The 19,904-nt window shown below is 41.6% G+C and overlaps 4 protein-coding genes across 4 annotated transcripts; 1 reads left to right on the forward strand and 3 right to left on the reverse strand.

Moving 5' to 3' along the window:
- Positions 1 to 2,402: 2,402 nt before the first annotated feature.
- Positions 2,403 to 4,084, forward strand: MlpSTE3.2 (uncharacterized protein; the record flags this gene model as incomplete). The annotated part of the gene is made up of 6 exons (XM_007418037.1): positions 2,403 to 2,562; positions 2,632 to 2,700; positions 2,771 to 3,080; positions 3,136 to 3,365; positions 3,426 to 3,664; positions 3,724 to 4,084. 6 exons carry the CDS (start codon positions 2,410 to 2,412, stop codon positions 3,917 to 3,919), a joined length of 1,197 nt encoding a protein of 398 aa, XP_007418099.1.
- A 4,476-nt stretch (positions 4,085 to 8,560) lies between these two features.
- MELLADRAFT_95541 (uncharacterized protein) lies at positions 8,561 to 9,947 on the reverse strand (the record flags this gene model as incomplete). Its single annotated transcript, XM_007418042.1, has 5 exons — positions 8,561 to 8,907; positions 8,996 to 9,382; positions 9,443 to 9,547; positions 9,618 to 9,784; positions 9,862 to 9,947. 5 exons carry the CDS (start codon positions 9,945 to 9,947, stop codon positions 8,561 to 8,563), a joined length of 1,092 nt encoding a protein of 363 aa, XP_007418104.1.
- A 4,404-nt stretch (positions 9,948 to 14,351) lies between these two features.
- Positions 14,352 to 16,151, reverse strand: MELLADRAFT_113392 (uncharacterized protein; the record flags this gene model as incomplete). The annotated part of the gene is made up of 6 exons (XM_007418054.1): positions 14,352 to 14,455; positions 14,629 to 14,812; positions 14,873 to 15,181; positions 15,370 to 15,414; positions 15,488 to 15,655; positions 15,738 to 16,151. 6 exons carry the CDS (start codon positions 16,149 to 16,151, stop codon positions 14,352 to 14,354), a joined length of 1,224 nt encoding a protein of 407 aa, XP_007418116.1.
- A 468-nt stretch (positions 16,152 to 16,619) lies between these two features.
- Positions 16,620 to 18,400, reverse strand: MELLADRAFT_69188 (uncharacterized protein; the record flags this gene model as incomplete). Its single annotated transcript, XM_007418033.1, has 6 exons — positions 16,620 to 16,769; positions 16,826 to 17,260; positions 17,314 to 17,651; positions 17,732 to 17,814; positions 17,885 to 18,221; positions 18,310 to 18,400. 6 exons carry the CDS (start codon positions 18,398 to 18,400, stop codon positions 16,620 to 16,622), a joined length of 1,434 nt encoding a protein of 477 aa, XP_007418095.1.
- Positions 18,401 to 19,904: the final 1,504 nt, after the last annotated feature.

The raw sequence follows: 19,904 nt of genomic DNA on the forward strand, positions 1-19,904 counted from the left end.
CATCAGCTCGCATTCTAACATTGGTGTTATTGTTAGAAGAGCAGAGGGATCAATACAATATCTTGCATTCATAAGAAGAGCAGTGGACTAATTAAGTGCAGAAGGACTGATCTTAATAGCTTGCATTCATAAGAAGAGCAGTGGAATAATGATGTCTTCATCTTAGGAAGATCAGAGGACTTGGTACAATTGATGCATTCAATAGCTCGCATTCTATTACGTAGAAGAGCAGTGGTTTGGATGTTTCTTGTCATCTTTTAATCTTTGTTTTTGAATTATGTTCTTGTTTTGAATGTGATGAATGATTGAGAATGTATATTCGTAAAGATCGAGAAGCGTAATTACAATTATTTATAAGACTTACTAGATTTACTTTCTTTTATTTTGATTGATGAATCTGAATCGCTGTCTTTCTCATCGCTGAATATCATTTACCTCTCTTCAATTTGTTCAACCTAATCTCTTCCAATGCATCTTCTTGTTCTATCCTAATTCTCGCTTCTTCTTTGGTTTCAATTTCAAAGCTTCTTTCTTCTTCTGAAGGAGGAGGAGTTGGATCTGGTGTGAATTCTGGTTCTAGGTTTAGGTTTCTTCTGCTTGCTCTCATGATGAAAAATTGTATGTTCGAACAATGAGGGGAGATTACCCGTGAGAACAAAAAGCTCCTCTGAGATAGGAGAAAGAACGTGAGGATGAGACTGGAAGTGAAGTGAGCAAGTCAGATGAGCTAACACTTCCTTCCTAGAGGAGAGAGAGTCCTCACGAAGATTTCTCTCAGTTGTGCCCTGAAGAGATAATTCAGGGCACGCTGGATCTCAACCGACAGTTGACGTGAGCTACTCAGAGCTGTGTCCGCGCTCTTGACGCATCAATCACCCGGGAGAGCTTTCCGGTCTGTGACATGGACAGGATTTATTCCTAGTCCTGTTGTCACCAATCTAACATAAAATCTGCCAAAAACAGGAAAACTTTACGATTATCAAGTAGTTTGTTTGAGCTGTTCCAATTAACTTTGATTTTTTCCTCTTTCAATTTTGATCACATCACTTTTCGGGCTTTTGAATATCTTCTGCAAAACAATAAGAAATGGTGAGTATTCTCTTTTATACCACACATGTCACATAGAGGAGAGGGGACAAGGTTTTGTTTGAAAAGATGTTCATTTAGTGGACTATACCCTGTTTGTAATTAAAAAATGGATGCTGTGGATCCTTTCTCTAGTTCCTCCAGACCTTCAGCAATATGTTTTGGTTTTGAAAAGTATGGTCTATTACCTGGTTTAAAAGGGAATAATGTTACATTGAACTTCTCCTTGGTTCGTCTCTTCAGACTACCCAGGCTGGTTTTTAGTGTCATTGGTTCTGTTTGAGAGCTTGCTGCTTCCCCAGCTAATTGATCAGCTAGTTCGTTCAATTCAACCCCTTCATGGCCAGGGGTCCAATAGAAGTGGACTTTGGTACCTTCTGATAGTCTTTTGATTTGGGATCTGATTTGAAGTATGAGGTGTTGACCGGAGGATGCATTTGGGATATTATGTGAGAGGAGGATAGCACCTTGGTTATCACTAAAGAAAGCTACGTTCTTCGGTTAGGGGTGTTGATTTTTGAATTGTTTGTTGGCCAGTTCAGCGGCTAGAAGGAGGCCCAGAAGTTCTGTCTCGTGATTTGAGAAGTTATCTTGGTGGTGAACTGCTTGAGTAAGGCTGATTGATTGTGATACCGCTGCTGCACCACCCCCCTCTTGATTTCATCGGGGCAATATCGTATGTGAGGATAATAAACCGAGATCGGCCCGATCTCCCTGCGATATCGCGAGACACGATATCGCCGCGATGTCCTGATTGGACCGTAGTGTATGGAACTCTACAGTTGCCGTCGTTCCTTTGGGCACCTGTGGCATTCAACCGCCGACTCAGGAAAGAGCGTGCAACAGTGTATGATGAAAAGGAATCTGTGATCTGATGGCAGTTACTCACGCACACTCACACATGGGATAAAAGGGACCCTCCGGTACTAACCGTTATGTGGTCTTGCACTTGTTTTTGACTGTCAATCATGTCCTTATATCATACATACTACTTAAACAAGGAGTTCTAGAATTGTTGACGGCTGGCGAGCCGCAGGGCTTGCACGTGGCCTTACACTTGCGGTTGAGTGACAGGTGGGCACCTATGTGTAAGTGAAAGGTGCGTTGGATATCCAACTCCTTTGACGCGAACATAGGTGGCGTGTATGTGGACTTTCCTTTTGAGGAATCATCCCGAATTGAGACCCCAAAGGGCGGGAATCATTGCCTAATAAGTCCTAACACTCGAACGACATTCAAGGCCTTATAAAATGGGTCGTCATCCTCTTCAGGACACAAGTCTCACCCGTCTCTGTGTCCTCTAAAAATACCGTACCCAGCATCATGACTTCGGATGCAGTCATCAATACCTATCTCTCTCTCTCTCTGTTATGCGCTTTAATCAACATCGCGCCCACATGCTCACACTTGACACAGGGCCACTCTGGCCCCGGCGCTTTCGGCATCTGGGTGGTACTGCTGAATACTTTTGGTTTCGTGAGCCGGCTTCTTTCTTACCACCCGCTTTCCGATCCCCTGATCTGATTTGTATCTTCGGCGCGATAGGTCAATGGGGTCATTTGGAGGTCGGACGCTATCAACCGCTCTCCTATCTTCTGCGACATCTCGATGCGGGTGAGCTACGGCCTTTCACCATCAAATTTCGACGTAGACACTGATCCTACTGTTCATTCGTGGGAAGCAGATATTTATGGTCGGTCCAATGGGATTATTGATGGCCAACCTTTGCATTATCCGATATCTTTCATCGGTGGTGACTCCAAACCGAGTCGTGGATGGTAAAAGCGATAAACGAAAAAGATTGTTCCTTGACTACCTACTATGTCTTGGTTTTCCATTGGTCCTTGCTGGGGTTGCAGTCATATATCAGGCAGGACGTTTTGAAGTTAATAGGCTTGCGGGATGCTCAAACATTTCGGCTCTTGTGTGGCCCACCTTCGTTTTGTCAATCATATGGCCCCCCATCATATGTGGCGTCTCTTGCGGATACTCATGTGGGTCGTATCTGATAGCTCCCCATCGACTTTTACTGACTAAATTCCTCCACAGTATATGTCATGTACTGGTTGGCTCGTCGCCATCACAACTTGAAACAGCTTTTGGGAAGGTCTAGCTCACCCTTGAACATGTCTCGTTTTACTCGCATGGGAGCATTTTCGGCCACGTACTTTTTAATCTCAGCACCTGTCACCGCGTACGGCACACACGAGATCATAGTGGCGTCAGGTCCATACATTCCCTGGGAATCATGGGCAACGGTGCACAATTCATGGAATAAGGTGCGCAGTCACATACGCTGAACTAGCAGATACGGTCCTAAAATATTGCACCTCAAAAAGCTATCAGATGTCCGACAGAATCCACTGTATCAGTATCAGCTGCGTGACTGGCTATCCATCACCGCCGGACTTGTTCTCTTTGTTTTCTTCTCATTCGGGGGAGAGGCTTCCTTGTTTTATCTCAAGATCTTCCACTGGATATGCCCGGGGAAGTTTGCGAGGATCTGGAAACGCAAAACAGAGGTTCTGTTACCTATTCATGCCTCAGCCCAACATTCTGAGAAGAAAATTATTCAGACGTCAGCACTTTTATCTTTCTCATGAAGAGTAGGTGCGATACTGAATTGTACACCTGCAGGAACTCATCGCAAAGCTCTTTCACCACTCAGGAGAGGCACGAAGCTACGAGGGACTCATGCTCGCAAACTAATTCACACCTCAAGAATATGCTGTATCTTCACGGCCAGCCTACCAATATACGCTCGGGACAGGAGGCGCCTGGTATACTCGTATCTGTTGTACAGGCTGAAAGTTCAACCTTATCAGAGCATTGAGCACGGATTCTCATTTTGATAGGTATTCTTGGCTTTAAGGACGAGATATATCTTGACACTCAAACATTTCATAAAATGTATATTCCGTACTACCAATCATCGTTTTTGTCAATTGTGCCATAGCTAAACCGAAATAAAATTTTGCTCGTGTTTTCGATTCTCACTAAAACCTTGCCGCGACCACCCACCCTCAAAGCCATCTCAAAGCTACAAACACTAAAGTTTTAACATCAAATTCTTTAACTATTCTCATACGGATCATTGCCTGATAAGTCTGACACATCTCCGATATTTAACATAGCGAGGTGTACCTTATAACACTGAAATTTAGCAAGTCCATTATAATTATCATCCTCATCGTAATCGGTGACGATACAATGATGTGAGGAGCAATGAGGCCTGAAATCTGGGGGTATTCTGATGTAATTAGTAAAGGCACGTGAGCTTAAAAACTATGAAGATCTATAGTTTTTCTTTCTTTAAAAGTGCATAATCACATATTTGCATGAAACACTATCTAAACATGTTACAAAACGATAGGATCCTACAACCTTGGAAAAAGACCTAACTTAACTAAGATCTCTCTGCCTCGTGAGCGAGCCTTAGCGAGCAGAGGGACTTACCTCTAATGTCAAGTTTCTTGGTGACAAGCCCATTGTCAGCCTAAGACTTAAAACAGGTAAGAATTAAGACTAGGTTGAATGTTTCAAGACTCACAAAATGTATACTTCAATACTTATAAGATAGCTTGATAGTTTTTTTTAATTCTTTGTGAGATGATGGTCAATTGTAGTTGGAACAATTGATTTAGAAGGTACAGTGTTGAGCACTGGTCTACCTCAATACTGATCTTAATGATATACTTGTTGAGATTGTCTTCCAAAGTGAGTACAAAGGTTTGTAAACTGGCTTTAGGTTACACTTGAGTGTAGGTTGATAATGTGAGATTATCAAAGCAAGGAAAATGTGAAGAAGTTGGTTGACTAGACAACACTAGACAATCTTTAAAATCTTCGGGGTTTGAAGGAAATTGGAAAGATAAGATAGAGAGAAAAGAATTCACACTAAGAACGAAGAAAGTATTTCAAGGTGGGATAAGTATGAAGGATTTTTAGACACTGGTTTGAATAAGGCCCCGTTTGGTATAGCTCACAGCTTTTATAAATACATTAGAAATTAATAGATTATGCAATGCATAATCTATTATTTTATGAAGCCAATTTTCAATTCTGAAATTACATTTTCATGTGTAGCAAAAAACAAATGATGGTGTTCGGTCTTGTTTGGTATTTCACCAAACTTGACTACAGATCTATAAAATATAAAAACGTGGAATCAACTCGCATGAAGTACCGTGTCTTGGATCTGGTTCACTTTGCTCCAGGTCGCTTTTCATGCTTTTGAAATGTTTCATTTCAATTGTGATAGTGTTGTGTTGTCTTTCCTAACTTAACACAAGTCCCAAACTCGCAAGGGCTTTCTTACCTTTGCGAGCTCGGTGCCCTGGAGAGGGACTTGGGACTTATCAGCTACTTTTGGTGTACCAGCAGGGACCCGAAAAGGCCCTGCTCTTCTACATCCGGGTATCTTCTGTAGTTGATACAATATAGATTTTCTGAGGAGAGCAAAACCTTCAGAACATTTAGACAAACAACTTTGGTTTTTGAACGAAGTTCACTGCTCAATTATTGATCCTATTGCAAGAGAAATAATTTAGGTCCTTTTTAAATTTTGTTTTCAAAATAGAGTCACCAAACCACAAATCTCAAAATATTTCTCTCTCTCTTGAGAAAACTCAGAGCAAGATATGTCAAATCTGAATAGACAGATCTGATGAGAATGGGCACAGATAGCTCCAGTTCAAATGGGCAAGGGGGTTGATTGAGAAGAAGTGGGAGCTTTTGTGGTTTGAAAAAACCTCCAAGCCAAACTTGAATTTTGAACCCCCTGCTGGCTCACCAGGGAAGCCCGATAAGTCATAAGTCCCTCTCCAGACACCCGAGCTCGCGAGGAAAAAGTGTCTGGGCCACAGAGGGACTTAGTTAAGTTAGTTGTCTTTCTTAGTGCTTCCCGGTGGTTTTCTCACTCTGTGGAGAGTAAGCGCTAATGTGTGCAATCACACTCTTTTTGTTAGTCGATAACACAATAACAGACAATCACATTATATTTTCTTTGTTAGTGCACGACTGTATTCTCTGCCCAGTGCTTTTCCCACCCGTTGATCGGAAGCTCTACCTTTTCATTATCGCTTGTCTGTTTTTGTTCGTGTTTGTTTTGTTTAATTATACAATCATATCTATATACTTAAAGAAATGTTCCTCCCGACTGTTTCCTCTCTTCAGCCTCAATTTCCTATCCCCTGCTTGGGTCAGTACCCTATATTTGTTACTGACCTATACTGAGCCCTATACCCACCTCTACGTTGCCCTCTACACGATACATGACCTTTGTGACCGTCACTGTTCTACCCTTGAATCTTGATGTTCCCATTGCTGCCGTAGCCTCCAGGGTCTCCCTGTACTACACTCATAATGAATGCGTCTTATGACGTCTTAGCCTCATGGTTGTTCTGAAACCACAGTTGCCTTGCCAGTCATTGGACCACTGTTCCTCTATCGTCGATCCGCAGCATATACTCTGTAATTAACCTGGTCCAGGCTTTTGGGTGTTGCTGTTCTTGTTACTGTTCCTATCATAACATAATCATTAAATGTTTGCTCAAAAAACCCAACAAAATACACCATTAGTGAGGTTTTCAAGTTTTGCACATGGGCAAAAATCAGCCAGTATGAATCAATTCACATACAACATCATCTCCCACTCCTACAATATACCCGGCTCACTTTTACTCCCTACCTGAAAAGCATCTGGATCTCGGAAACAATCATGGTGATCCCCACTGGATCTTGCACCATCTTTATCGGACGGGCATTTACAATGTTATCAACAAATCGAGTGACCCAAGTAATCCAAGCATAAGGGATATCAATATTTGACACGAAGAGCTCAAGATTGTTCACAATTGATGTGAAACTGTAATTAGGATGTAGAGGCAGTATCATTCTATGAATTTCATTCTATGACTTTGATTTTATGTATCGATAAAGGTTGAAGAAAGTCTATGTTGAGGATATCTCCTTTGAAATGGTAGTACCAAAGAATGGAGCTCAAGCATTTGAGATTGACCAGGATCGACCCATCCACCTATCTGTACAATCATTTGCCTCATGTAAGTGCACAAAGTAAGTTCACTTTCAAACAATTTCCAACTAAATCAATCAGTTACTCGCCATAAACTCAACACAGGGATGATTTGTTCTGACTCAAGTCAAATGGCTACTTTCGGCCACATCTGATTTGACAATATCTTTCACACTTGAGGAAGGATTGGGTTTGTAACCAGAGGCCACTAATTAGATCTTGCTTCAAACTCGAGCCAATCAACAAACACTTCACTATTTCAAACTTCTTATTCAGATATCTCATAAGTATTTTGCAATACTTTTCAACATCAACATTTTGTTTCTATTGTATGAATGAAATTATCACCTGTGGCCATCCACATCCTCGGACATTATCCGAAGAAAACAGAATCCGTATCTACGGAGTGTCTCCGGAATCCTATTAGTGAGCCGAGTAGCAGGAGAGCTGAACTCTGCTCAACTCCAAATTTCTCTAAGTCCCCTTCCACCATACCCCACCCATGTATTGCCTTCACCACCTCACCACCCCGATGGCCCAGTTCACCAGCTCACCGTAGCCAGATCAGTAGTTCACCACCTCACCACCAAGCTCGAACCCGCCATCAACCTCACCACCTGTCCACCTCAAATCAAACTCACCACCTCACCACCAAGCTTGACCCCCCCATCTACCTCACCAGCTCACCACATGAAAATTACAACTCTACATGGACCAATCAATACACCCACGTATTGGATCCCACCCCACCTTGACTACCTCACCATCTCCCTTACCACCACATCAATTTCTTCACCGGTCACGATCTAATAAGCACCGATACTCAACACTGACTACACTGGTCAACTTGGTCAACTGTCGGGCCCAATTCCCTCGAAGCTGCATTACGTGAGGAGAGTCACTGGCCTCTTGTTTTGCGCTCGATTCTAACATCTTTTTTTCCAATCAATGACTTAGATAGATCGAAGTAGAGTAGTTGGATTTTTCTTTCTAGGTACCACGAGCTTTGATCAGGCCAGACAAAGCAATCTCAAGTTGATTCTTCATCTGAAACAAACCCCATCAATCGCTTTCATCTCACTTCAAATGTAATACAATTTGTACTACCCTCATCCTATCAAAATACATACTATTTGTCAGTTGGAAGTGATTAATTTGTACTACCCTCATCCTACCCAAATACATACTATTAACCAGTCTGAAGTGATTAATTTGTACACCTTTTCAACATACTCTCAATTAATCAAATTCAACGCCGAACCAATTTCAAACATACAGCAGCACAAAAGTGTGATATCAAACACTGTGTTGATCGGTCCACAATTATCTCATTGAACAACAGTGCGAAATGAGGAAACAGCATGATTACTTGTTAATCCAAGTGATGAGATCCACAATCATCTCATAGAACAACAGTGATAAGATGAGAAGACAGCATGATTAAATTATACATACATTCTCGAATTCTTCCTCTTCCATTTCAAAATTTTCAGAAGTGTACAAGTCATCTTCCTCTACCTCGGCTTCATCTTCTCCAATCAGATCGCGCTCCTCCTCTTCCTCATCAATCCTTGCCAGAGCCTGTTCCCAGTGGCCAAATTGCCCTTCCATGAGAGACTTCCACTTAATAACAAGGACTTGGTCGTGTGCCAATCTTGTAGGGCTAGTAAGATATACTGAGGTCGACCTAATCAAACTAATCAAATCGGCGTTCCAATGAAACCAAAGTCTGCGTATGTCCTTTGATAGCCCGAAGTGTAAAGAGACAGTGTTCGCTTGCCTTTCATCTAATCGGCCATTTCAGACGATGATATACAGTTGTGAGTTCAATTATCTGATTGATATTATAATAGAAATGATGCAAGAGGAACTTACGTATGCCATCAGCAGCTTCACGATCGATTGAGTCAATCTTTGACTGGTAATCTACGGCCCACTGTGTCAACTGTCGCACCTCACGCGCGATCCGACGCAGTTCCTCTTGTGACGAGCGTAGAGTCAGATACAGTTGGATACCTTCGCGCGTTGGCAGGTCACTTGCCCAAGGCTCGCCCGTATGACTAAGGGTTGATCCACCCGACCAGAACAGATCTGTAATTTCCATCCTTTCTACGTCAGCCAGAGAGGGGTCATCCAAGAGAGGTCTGGGTGCAAATTGGTCGTTGTAAGCCTTGACTCGTCGATGATAAGAGTTGTATTTTGTTTTGAATGCTTTATTCTTGTGTGACTTGACTTCGTTCATTCGTGCCTGGCTAGTGCTTCCTATAGGTATGTCAGTATTGTGTATTCACAACTGGGGGGGGATACTGTCAATAGACGTACCAGAAGTGCGCTCAGCACGCCTTCGTGCCTCGATGACACCCACTCGGGCCTCATAGAGCTTACTCTTAGCTACTTGGAGAGCCAGTAAGGGCTTTGCTCGATCATCTGAAAAGTATCAAGCATCCCAAACATAAGTAAATACAACTTGACACAAATTATCCAGCAATAACGTCACCCGTGTGACCTGTTAGCTCCAAAAACTCCTCTGCCCCCAGTTCAGCCGCCGTGTTGTGAATTTGGGTTTCCAAGAGGACCAAAGATTTAGGTAAGCTTAGGAGGTCCTGCTTCTCGCGACCAGTTCGAGCTCGGACCCTTTTCAACTTCAACTTTTTGAGGTCTTCCCTGGAAAACATCAGTTGCATTTGATGTGTGAGTTTCTCCTGAGAAGTATGACACATTCCTGTTCGAAGGCCACTTACCGAGCTTCAACCAGCTTCTCCTCCATGTCCAGCAGCTCAATCATGCGCTCCTTTTTCTTCCTTGCTGTTGTGCTGATTACATCCATCTGAGTAGTCCTCTGTCGATCCCATTGAACACTTAAATATTCTACTGTATGTCCGTGCTCTGTCTGAATCTGGTCCAGAGAGTTTTGAGCCAATGAAAGTCGGATCTGGGCTTTCTTTAAATGCAAAACTGTCGATTGTACTGATGGAGTGTGTCAGTATCATATCTGTGAGATTTCAATCCCAGATTCAAAGGCTAGACTGACCTGCTTTATGGCGATTTCTATGGTTCCAATGCAGAGCCCGGAGATTGATGCTTTCGAGTCGATGTTCACTTGTAGAGTAGCGTAGAGGTGATATAAGTGCAGATAGGAATGACCAGATACGTTCCAAACCTTCGCCGTCAGAAAGGCCCCACCCAGCGTTCAGTCGTGGATTATACTCCAATTGACATAACCACTCATGCACATACGCGTGGAAGACGCTAGTGCCAAATTTGAGACGGCCATTGGCTCTTTCTTTAGCAAATTGTTTGCGCTTGTTCAAAAACCCACAGAAACATAACATAAGATAAGATAAGAGCACAAAATTTATGACAGATCACTGATTGAACATACCTTGAGTATTCCTTTTTCAATATTACAGCCTATATCGTAAAGCAAACCCACTTTATTTGCACTCATTCCTCTGTTATCAGTTATCTCCAGCAACCAATTCAACAAAGCAAGAGAAAAGTAACTCCTACCAATAACATGATTTTGCGTTCAGCGTTAACTGCATAGACCTTTTGAGTTGAGATTATCAGAGTACATTACTTTTCACCGCTTTGTTTTATGTTCATGAATTGTAGAACATGATCATGGCGACAGGCCATGCCGAGTAAGCCCGTATCATCATTCCCACTCCAATGACTCTTGTCTCGCACATCATCCGCCGCTGTGTGTTGTGCTGTACAAGGGTCCTAATGGAACATATGAATTCTATAAGTCAAACTGAACTGTAAAAATATGTATCTATAGACGTTAGGATAATATCACATACCACAGGTTCATCATCCTTTTTAGAGCGAACATTTCGTATGCTCTCAGCCATCAATTCAACCTTTGCTGAATCCATAAACAGTTCCGGTGTTTCTGGTTGAAATCCGGGAATAGGTACACTCGCCGCAAGATGCCTTCTATGTTGAAAATTACCATCACAGCAGCATATAATATCTGGCTCGAAAGCTTCTGTTTTGGCATCAGGTGCTGGTGGTCCAAAACATCGTGGACAGTTGACCGCAAGTTTCTCTAACTCGCTTAGTTTCAGTAGCATCATCTCCTTTTTCCGGACTGCTGTAATCAGCTTACGATAAGCATCTGAAGCGGCACCCAGAGGCTTTCTCCACTCCCGAGCCTGTGTATAGTGAAATATGTATTTCTTCAATGAATAGGTATGTTCACCAATCCTGAAGAAAAAGATAAGATATAAACTCACCCGATTTGTTCTTCTTGAGGTAATGACAGGACAAAACGCATCTAGCCATTCATCCAGAGCCAACGCGTACGGCTCAGTTCGAACACAGCAGTGTTTCCAAAGAACATGATGCTGCCGGAGCAAATTGAAGCTGAAAGCGGTCTTAGGGTGTACAGGCGAAGCTCCCATATAGCCCAACTGGATTAATCTACCCTGATCACTTTGACACGCACAAAAATCAATGGCTCTCTGACATCGAACTATGTCTTACAAGTTGATATTAACCATGGATTACTCGAACACTGAAGGTAATAGTAAGAAACTCACATGCGGTATCTAGCAAGTCCACAATCCTTACACGGCGATCTTTTCCTTTGCATGTACAAGGAGGCTTGACATCGCGTAAAGCTTCAGCTGGATTACCCCAGTTAGAGGTGCGATCTCGGCATGCTAGAAACAACGGCAGATTCAGCTCGTACTGCCGTAACCAACGTTTTTCTTGCTCAAGTCTTCGAGCTTGAGCATATGAATAGTTGAGCATCCCGATTAGGGGGTCTTCTTCATTGTTCGCAACCACTTCCTCATCCTGCTCGTCTATGTCCATCCACGCGCCGGTGTTGTCATGCATTGGTAGATGGTTGATATCCTCAAAGTTACCTTCTTCTTGTTGTTCTCCGGCTGTATCAGTAGCAGGTGTGAAAGGACCGATAGGAGGTTGGTTTGATGATGAGCTCTCGGCGGCGGCAGCTCGAATCTTGAGGTCTTTGAATTCTTTCGTTTTGCGGGCATGTACACGTTTTTGAAGCTCAGTTGCATTCTTGGAAAGCTTAGCAACACCTTTGAAAGAGGCGACCTTTCGTTTGCCGGCCATGATCGAGATAAATGAAGAGACCGTTGATGAAGTGATTGTTCACTGTTTCATTCAGGACTAAAAAGTTTATTTCACTCCAAAAAGGATATTCTCCTTATTTCATAAACAATATACCATACCTGTGCTAATCACGAAAGCAAGCCAATACAGACATTACCTTTCAAAAGGACTTGGCTTTTCCCCTTTGGGACTGACTAGTCCACTTTAATATCTATTGTATTCATTCACTGAAATCCATGTGAGTATACCGATACGTGACTCTGATAGTTACATTTTGACAATTGCTCTCACTTACACTACAGTCCAAACATACGATCGGACCAATATCATGTTTTGTGATGATGGTTAGACATGGTTCTTTTTCTAACTGTCAAGTGAGATCAAACTGGTTTTTGATTATGTTACACTGTCTCATTCGAGCACTACCTTGAGTTCTTCGTGTTTGTAGAATCGTGAGAAGTTTATGTTCGGAAGGTGAAGATAACTCTTATGCACAAATATAAAATCTTCGGTGACCTGTGATAAACCTTCACAACATTTCACATTGACGTTTCTTTTAAAACTGTGTGAGTAGCACATGTTTAAAGCAATGTAGTGTGCTATGCGTATGTTTGTGGCATGGTCAACTTGCTTATCATTATTGAGAACTCAAATCAGATAACATGATCAGTTTTGAGATCTCCAAGTACAAGTAAACTTTATATTTTTTGCGGCTTGATGGATGGATCAAAGTACAATAGCGGTTCTTCAAACATCATGGGCTAGACTGGTATCTAGTGGCTGTTGTTTAGAATTCATCATTCATCTCATTGTTTGAATGGTGTTAAATCTTCATAAGTTGTAAATCAATGACTTGTTTTTGACCAGTATCATCAGTAAGTTTGATAGGCACAGGTAGGTCTTCACCTATTTCTCCTCGTGCTTTTCTTTCAGTTTCTACATCCTTATCTTCAGATAGATGGGAAAATAACAAAAAACAGAAAGGTTGGATTTTGTATACAAGCACAATGTTGGTTTGGTAAGCTTACTTATCATTATCAACTACTCAAATGAGAGAGAAGTTGAAGTGTGCAACAACTCAAAGTACAAGTAAAATTTTTCTCTTTTGGCTTTTTGATAGTCATGGCTGTTGATTAGATTTCATTGGTCATCTTATTGTTTGTTCAGAGAACAAGAAGAATAATAGTCAACAAGCAAAGATATACATTTTCTTATGTGATGTCTTATTGGAGTTTTGAATCATGATTCAAATTTGGATATCTTTTGAGTCCACAACCCTGGATAGTAACCCAATAGTTATTTGACTAACTAAGAATTGGACGGAATTGACTTTTATATCATTGCAACAGCTATTGGCATCACAACAAAATCACATCAAACATGATGTTTGGCACACCTCAAAATAGTTCCAACATCATTGTCCAAGATCCAAGCAGTTGAGTACAAATACAATGAATAAACAAACCGTTTCAGTAAAATCATATGTGTTTTGTTTATTCATTGTGTCTTGGAGCATCAAACAGACAAAATCAGTGCAGATAAAAACTAGTGTGAATGATGATTGTTGGTGATTTTGCTTTTTTGATGGCTAAGAGACATCACATTTCCCTACTCGAGCCAACTAAGTTGTTTCTTACTTTGAGTAACATATTGGATAGAAACACACATATTGGTTTATGACTTGAGTTAACTCAACCTTGAGCATTTGAAGTATGAACATTGAATAATAATCCTCTACCACTGGGTTTGATTGATTATACCAATCATCACATCTATTCTCTTAATCATTCAAATAAACCTCCAGATCAAAATCTTAAACAATAATATCAGACTTCACATTCTTTACTTTCAAATAAAAAAAATCAAGTGTGTATTGAGGAGAAACTATCAAATGATTTGGTTTAATGATAGATGCAGCTTCAACGGGTTCAAGCATTCATGTTTATCTTTCCTCAAGATCTTTACCAACTGAAGATCCATATAATTCATTACCAGTCCAACATTAAGTATATGGATTGTTTAATAAAAACTCAAGGACTTTTTTCATTTGCTACTTCCCCCAAAAAGGCAGCTCAATCATTGAAAGTTTTATTAGATGAAGCAATTAAAAGTGTTCTGGAAAAGGAGAGAGGTTTTCCACCTATTTCTGTTTGGAGCTCAGGCTTTTTAAGACCATTTTAAGATTATTAGCTGAAGCTCGAAGTATGGCTATCATTAATGAAGTTGAAAGGTATTTCTTGTATTCTGAATTACCAATATGCCATTTCAGCCATATATTGCCATATGGATCTCAACGCTCAGGATTTCAAATCCACAACAAATGATAAAAAACTAGGTAAAACATGAAGCATTGACTCATTACATTTGAGAATACATAAACAACGGCATAGTGTGAAACCTCGATCAACGGGTCTTACTTGTAGTGTGACGACTTGATCGGGCTGTAGGTATAACTGTTTGGGCACCAGAGCGAGTGGTGCGAGGCACAGGTATCGTACAAGCTTGAGGCTGAGATTCCTTGGACTTGACAACTTTCTTATTTTTCCTCGGAGGTCTTTCCTCGTTTGTGGTCCTTGATGATACACGCTTAGTCCTTTTGTTCTGTAAATAGAAGAGCATTCAAATCCATTGTTTGTACATACATATATACAGGAAGCTAACCTTGAAATGTTTAATCGGTTCCTCTCCTTTGCTCGCATCTGTTTCCACTTGACCAACCGGAGATTCATTGGGTTTGTCTTTGTCTACTTGAGGCAGGAATTCTTTTACAAAACGATGCGGTTCATCCAACATATCTTTGTCCTCTTGAGCTTGATTAACATCAACTTCAAATCGATTCCAAATAGGTTCGTTCAATTGTTTGGTAAGTATGCCCTTGTATTGTGGAGCGGTTTGATCGAAAACTTGTTCTTGGCTCAGGTGAGCCGGATTAACTGGGATGTCTTCTTCGATGTCTTCTTCAAAAGATATCTAGAGTGAACGTTCTAAGTCAGGCGAGTCGTCTTGGGTTGACTGTTGCTGAAGACAAAATCCTACATGTTTGTCGGTGGCACTCTTATCCAAGTCTTTCGAAAATCCAAGGGCTAGAGCCTGATTCAGTCCACATCAGTTAGTGAAATGGTTGTCACAACATATGTAAAGGCTGAGTTCATACTTACAACTTCATCTTCGTTGGAATCAGCCTCATTGACCTTTGGAGGACTCTGGAAATTCATAATTGTTAAACTTTGATGCCCATAGCTTATCAATTAACGTAGTTTTGAAATAAAGACTGACTGTGACCGAATGTATGGTACTGTGTTGATTTATGAGTTTGTCCAACTCCTGTAATATGATGTCCTGTCTTCTTGGTGACAGTTGCAAGATGCGTGTAGCACGACTCTCGATTTTAGCACGACTGTCGATTTCCTGTGTATAAACTATATTAGGAACAATAGGAACAGCCTTTGAAACAAAGTACAGAATTCAGTAATTTCAATATCCTGAAGTTGAATGAAGAAAAGTGAGCTTGTCAAAAAATACTCACTACAGACATTTGCTTTGCCTCTGTGTCCGCCGGTCCATGATTGTGACCGATTCGAACGTGGTGGAGCTCCCAGGTATTGGTTGTTTTATCCAATTTGCCTGTAAGACGAAATGGGCACTGGATCTTGATGGATCTGGTGACGTGTGGCTTTTTGGGGTTGGTGGAGCAAGGTGGAGCGTCACCATTGATTTTCTTTGGTTTGGGACGAGCTGGATGACCCCCTCGATGGCAGTCGTAATGACATAATCCGCCATTGTCGTTTGAAGAGTGTGATATGGTGATCTTGTAGCCGTGTCGTACTACAAAGTCCTTCACGTAATTGTCCAAACGCTTTCGGTCTTCTTTGGGAGTATCTGTAACCTTGACCTGGATTACCGGTGGAACTGGCAGAACTATCCACATTGGACAGGCCATATCGAATAAATGGCTGAGGATTCTTGGTTGGTGTTTCGGATTTGGACAGGTGGACTAGTAGAGTGGTGAGCGGGTGATGGAGGGATCGTCTTGTTCTGTGATTGTTGACTGGTAAAAACAGCTTTTCTTTACACCCAAGATCACGGCGTGATCTTGGCTCCGGCAAGGTCAATGCCCCGACTGGCTTGGGCATTCGGCTACATTGTAAAGTCAAGGCCATGAAGAGAGCCTCCTCATGGCCTCGACCGGGGACTTGATTGAGGAATTGAATTCAACGAAGTAAAGAAACAAAACTAAATGAACAAACAAATTGAAACAACCAAATTGGAACTTTATGATGAGTTAGGATGAGTTTGAGATACTCAAAGACATATCAAAAATCATTATTTATTAATGAAGAACGAGGGACAACTATATTAATTGTATTTCAGCCAATACAATATAACCGTGAATCAAAAAGAAAACAAACTAAGTAGTTGAGTTTGACACACTTCCAGGTGGTACGCTGGCCAGTACAACTGTATAGTGTTGTTCATTGATCTCCTTCAGCCACAGTCGAACATCTCCAAGACTCATGTTTCCTGGTGCAGGCCCCTTCTCAAGCATTGCATCAGTTATCTGACAGTCTTGAGTGCAATGAACCTTAAGTTTCACACTTTGAAGGAATTTCTTACTTTCAAGTAACAAATCACATTTAGGACCTTTGGGATGAATGTCAACATTTGGTCGGGGTGGGTAAGGTAGTTGATTTTCTTGGAGGTTAAATTGGTGTCATAAGTTACTTCCTTTTCTTGGAAGAAAAGGATATACCACTTACCAACCAGCTGGTTAAGACGCGAGGTGAGCTCCTGTCGCAATCGAGTTTGCTCGGTGGCAGTGGCTGGTTTGGCGTTTGTGGAGGCTTTCTTTTTGAAAACATCACGCGGACATTGAGTGGACTCCTTGGCAAAATTTTCAAGTAAATGATGCTCAGATTTGACCAACTGTGCCCATCGATCACAAGACGTGTACTCCTCCATCCATAGAGCCTTGGCAAGTTTAGTCTTTGGGGTGAACGATGACACAAGAAGATGAAATTCGATTTGAAACTGTGCATGCAGTGCATGAAGCTTGAAGGAAATGTTAGTACATGTTAGAAATTATGGGATTAAGAACAGCTTACTTGTTTGACAACTTTGCCCACCTCGTCACGACCTTTCTTTTCACTTTGTACACTCTGTGGAATGCCGAGTGATCCACGTTCGAAATGACATTCAACCTTACACATATTGACTAGCTCGCGGAAGGTTGGGATGTAGGAAGTTAAATCAGAGGGGTTGAGAGAATCTTCGGTTGCTGGTATTGAGCTTTGAACACTATCTGGCTGTAAGACAGCTTCAGCTAATCGTTTGAAGAAGGGGGGGTGGAAGATAGCTTTTTGTTGGGTATCAAGGCTGGTCCACACATTCCCAATAGCTTTGTTACGTGGTGCAAAACCGGGACGAGTATTGCGAGGTGGCACTGGTAGGTAATGTGATCCAGTGAGGAAGTTTAGCAAGATGCACGATAGTAGCATGTGTAATGCAGCGAGGACAGCTTACTAGCTGTTTCCTGGGTGTTCTTCTTGCTGTATGCTCGGTAGGTATCGTACGCTGTGGTAGCACATTGACTAAGTCCGAGGAACCTATACAAATGTACAGATGAATTCAAATATCAATTCATCGTTTGTTCGTGAGGATGATATTTTGACTTACAGGGCTGCCCTCAAGGTGGGATAACTGACGTGCCCGGCAAGACTTAGCATCTTGAGCGATCGTTCGAAGGTGTCCTGTAGCGCTTGAGCTTCCAAGAGAATGTCTTGTGAAGGTCGGTTGTTTGATCCAATCTTTCGTCTAGCCAGTACTTTGTCTAAGTAGGTATCAGTCCATTCCACACCTACGGTGGCATAGTTTGCTAGAGTGGGAAGTACAGCGTTTTTGAGATTAATGTTTGAATCTTCGTCTTTGTCTGGATGTTTGTCGTTGTCTTCATCAGAATTTTCTTTGCTGTCATCTCGAGAGGTATCAGATTGTTCCCCATCGGTGCTGGGGTCTTTGATCAATTCAAATGAAAGATGTTGATATGAGTTGATTGATGTTTCAATGTTTTGGTGAGAATATTGAGATAAAAGGTACTCTACCTGGAGACTGGTTGCGCTTCTTGCGAGCAGATTGGCGAGTTGTTGGCTTTGAGCTTGAACTTTGTTTCGAGCGCTTCTTGGCTGAAGGCATTTCACGTGAGTAAGAAAGGGATAAACTGTTGAGCTGATTATGGTGATGGTAGATGGATTGGATGATAATTTGACGGAGGAATGGATGAAAGCGTTTGTAGCAAAGATCAAGAGTTGGCGAGATATATGGTCAGCTGGTGAGTTTGATAGACAGGTGGTGAGGTCGGTCCACAGGTGGACGGGTGGTGAGGTAGCGAGTTGTAATTTTCATATGGTGAGCTGGTGAGGTAGATGGGGGGGTCAAGCTTGGTGGTGAGGTGGTGAGTTTGATTTGAGGTGGACAGGTGGTGAGGTTGATGGCGGGTTCGAGCTTGGTGGTGAGGTGGTGAACTATTGATCTGGCTACGGTGAGCTGGTGAACTGGGCCATCGAGGTGGTGAGGTGGTGAAGGCAATACATGGGTGGGTTATGTTGGAAGGGGACTTAGAGAAATTTGGAGTTGAGCAGAGTTCAGCTCTCGTGCTACTCGGCTCACTAATAGGATTCCGGAGACACTCCGTAGATACGGATTCTGTTTTCTTCGGATAATGTCCGTGGATGTGGATGGCCACAGGTGGTCAAATTACACTCTATCTGAAATACCTGTTAGAGCAACTTTCATTTTTGCATCATGATGTTTGGATAAATTTTGGCAGAGATACGCTGAAATACAAAAAATCACTAATGTTCTCAGGGCTTACCGACATACTGGACCAAGTGTCTCATGCTGAACTCCAAATTCAATCACTTTTTGAACACACTCAACTATTTTACGGGTGTCTGTAGAATCATTCAAGTTAAAGGCAGACCGCGTTTGGCGGCAAAACTCCAAAAACTCCCAATCCCTATTCCAAATTTTGAGGTTTACGCGTTCCAACCATAATCTTTTTCTTACGCGCCTCAAGCCTCCCATTTCATTTGTCATTGCTCACGAACAACTCCCCAACCTGTTGACCTCACTGTGTCTCTTCCCAATCGCTTGACCGCTTCTTCAATAAATTGTAGCAATTCTATAATCGATTAATCAAATGAAAGTAAATTTAATAAATCCATCACATCAACCAAAACCGATCTCCAATCCACACAAACAGAAAGATATGATTATCTTTCAAAAGTAAGTGTACACCAAAAAAAATCAAAATCTATTTACTAAAGAAAAATCAAACAAAAACTTTCTAAGAACTGATTTAAGTTGATAATTTTTGTTTGTAACAGAGAAAAAAAGAAATTGAATTTGAATTAAATGAACAATTTGAAGTCTTAAAAACCAATCAAACAGAGTTAAATCCATCATTAAACAATCACCAAGGATTTCCACCAATTTATCATCAGTTAGAGTTTCAAGAGGAAGGGTTCATGAATCAAAAAGCGATCTAAAGTTAATAATCGAAGAGATATCCAAAACGTTACCATTAATTTTAAACCCATCCACAGTCCCATCGTCATCATCAACAAAAGAAAGGGAAACAAATTTGATAAAACTGTTTGCTCAAGTTGATTTAGTTTCTGATCATTCTCCTGCATAT

This window comes from Melampsora larici-populina (assembly GCF_000204055.1).
Source record: "Melampsora larici-populina 98AG31 unplaced genomic scaffold MELLAscaffold_83, whole genome shotgun sequence".
Taxonomy (NCBI): domain Eukaryota; kingdom Fungi; phylum Basidiomycota; class Pucciniomycetes; order Pucciniales; family Melampsoraceae; genus Melampsora; species Melampsora laricis-populina.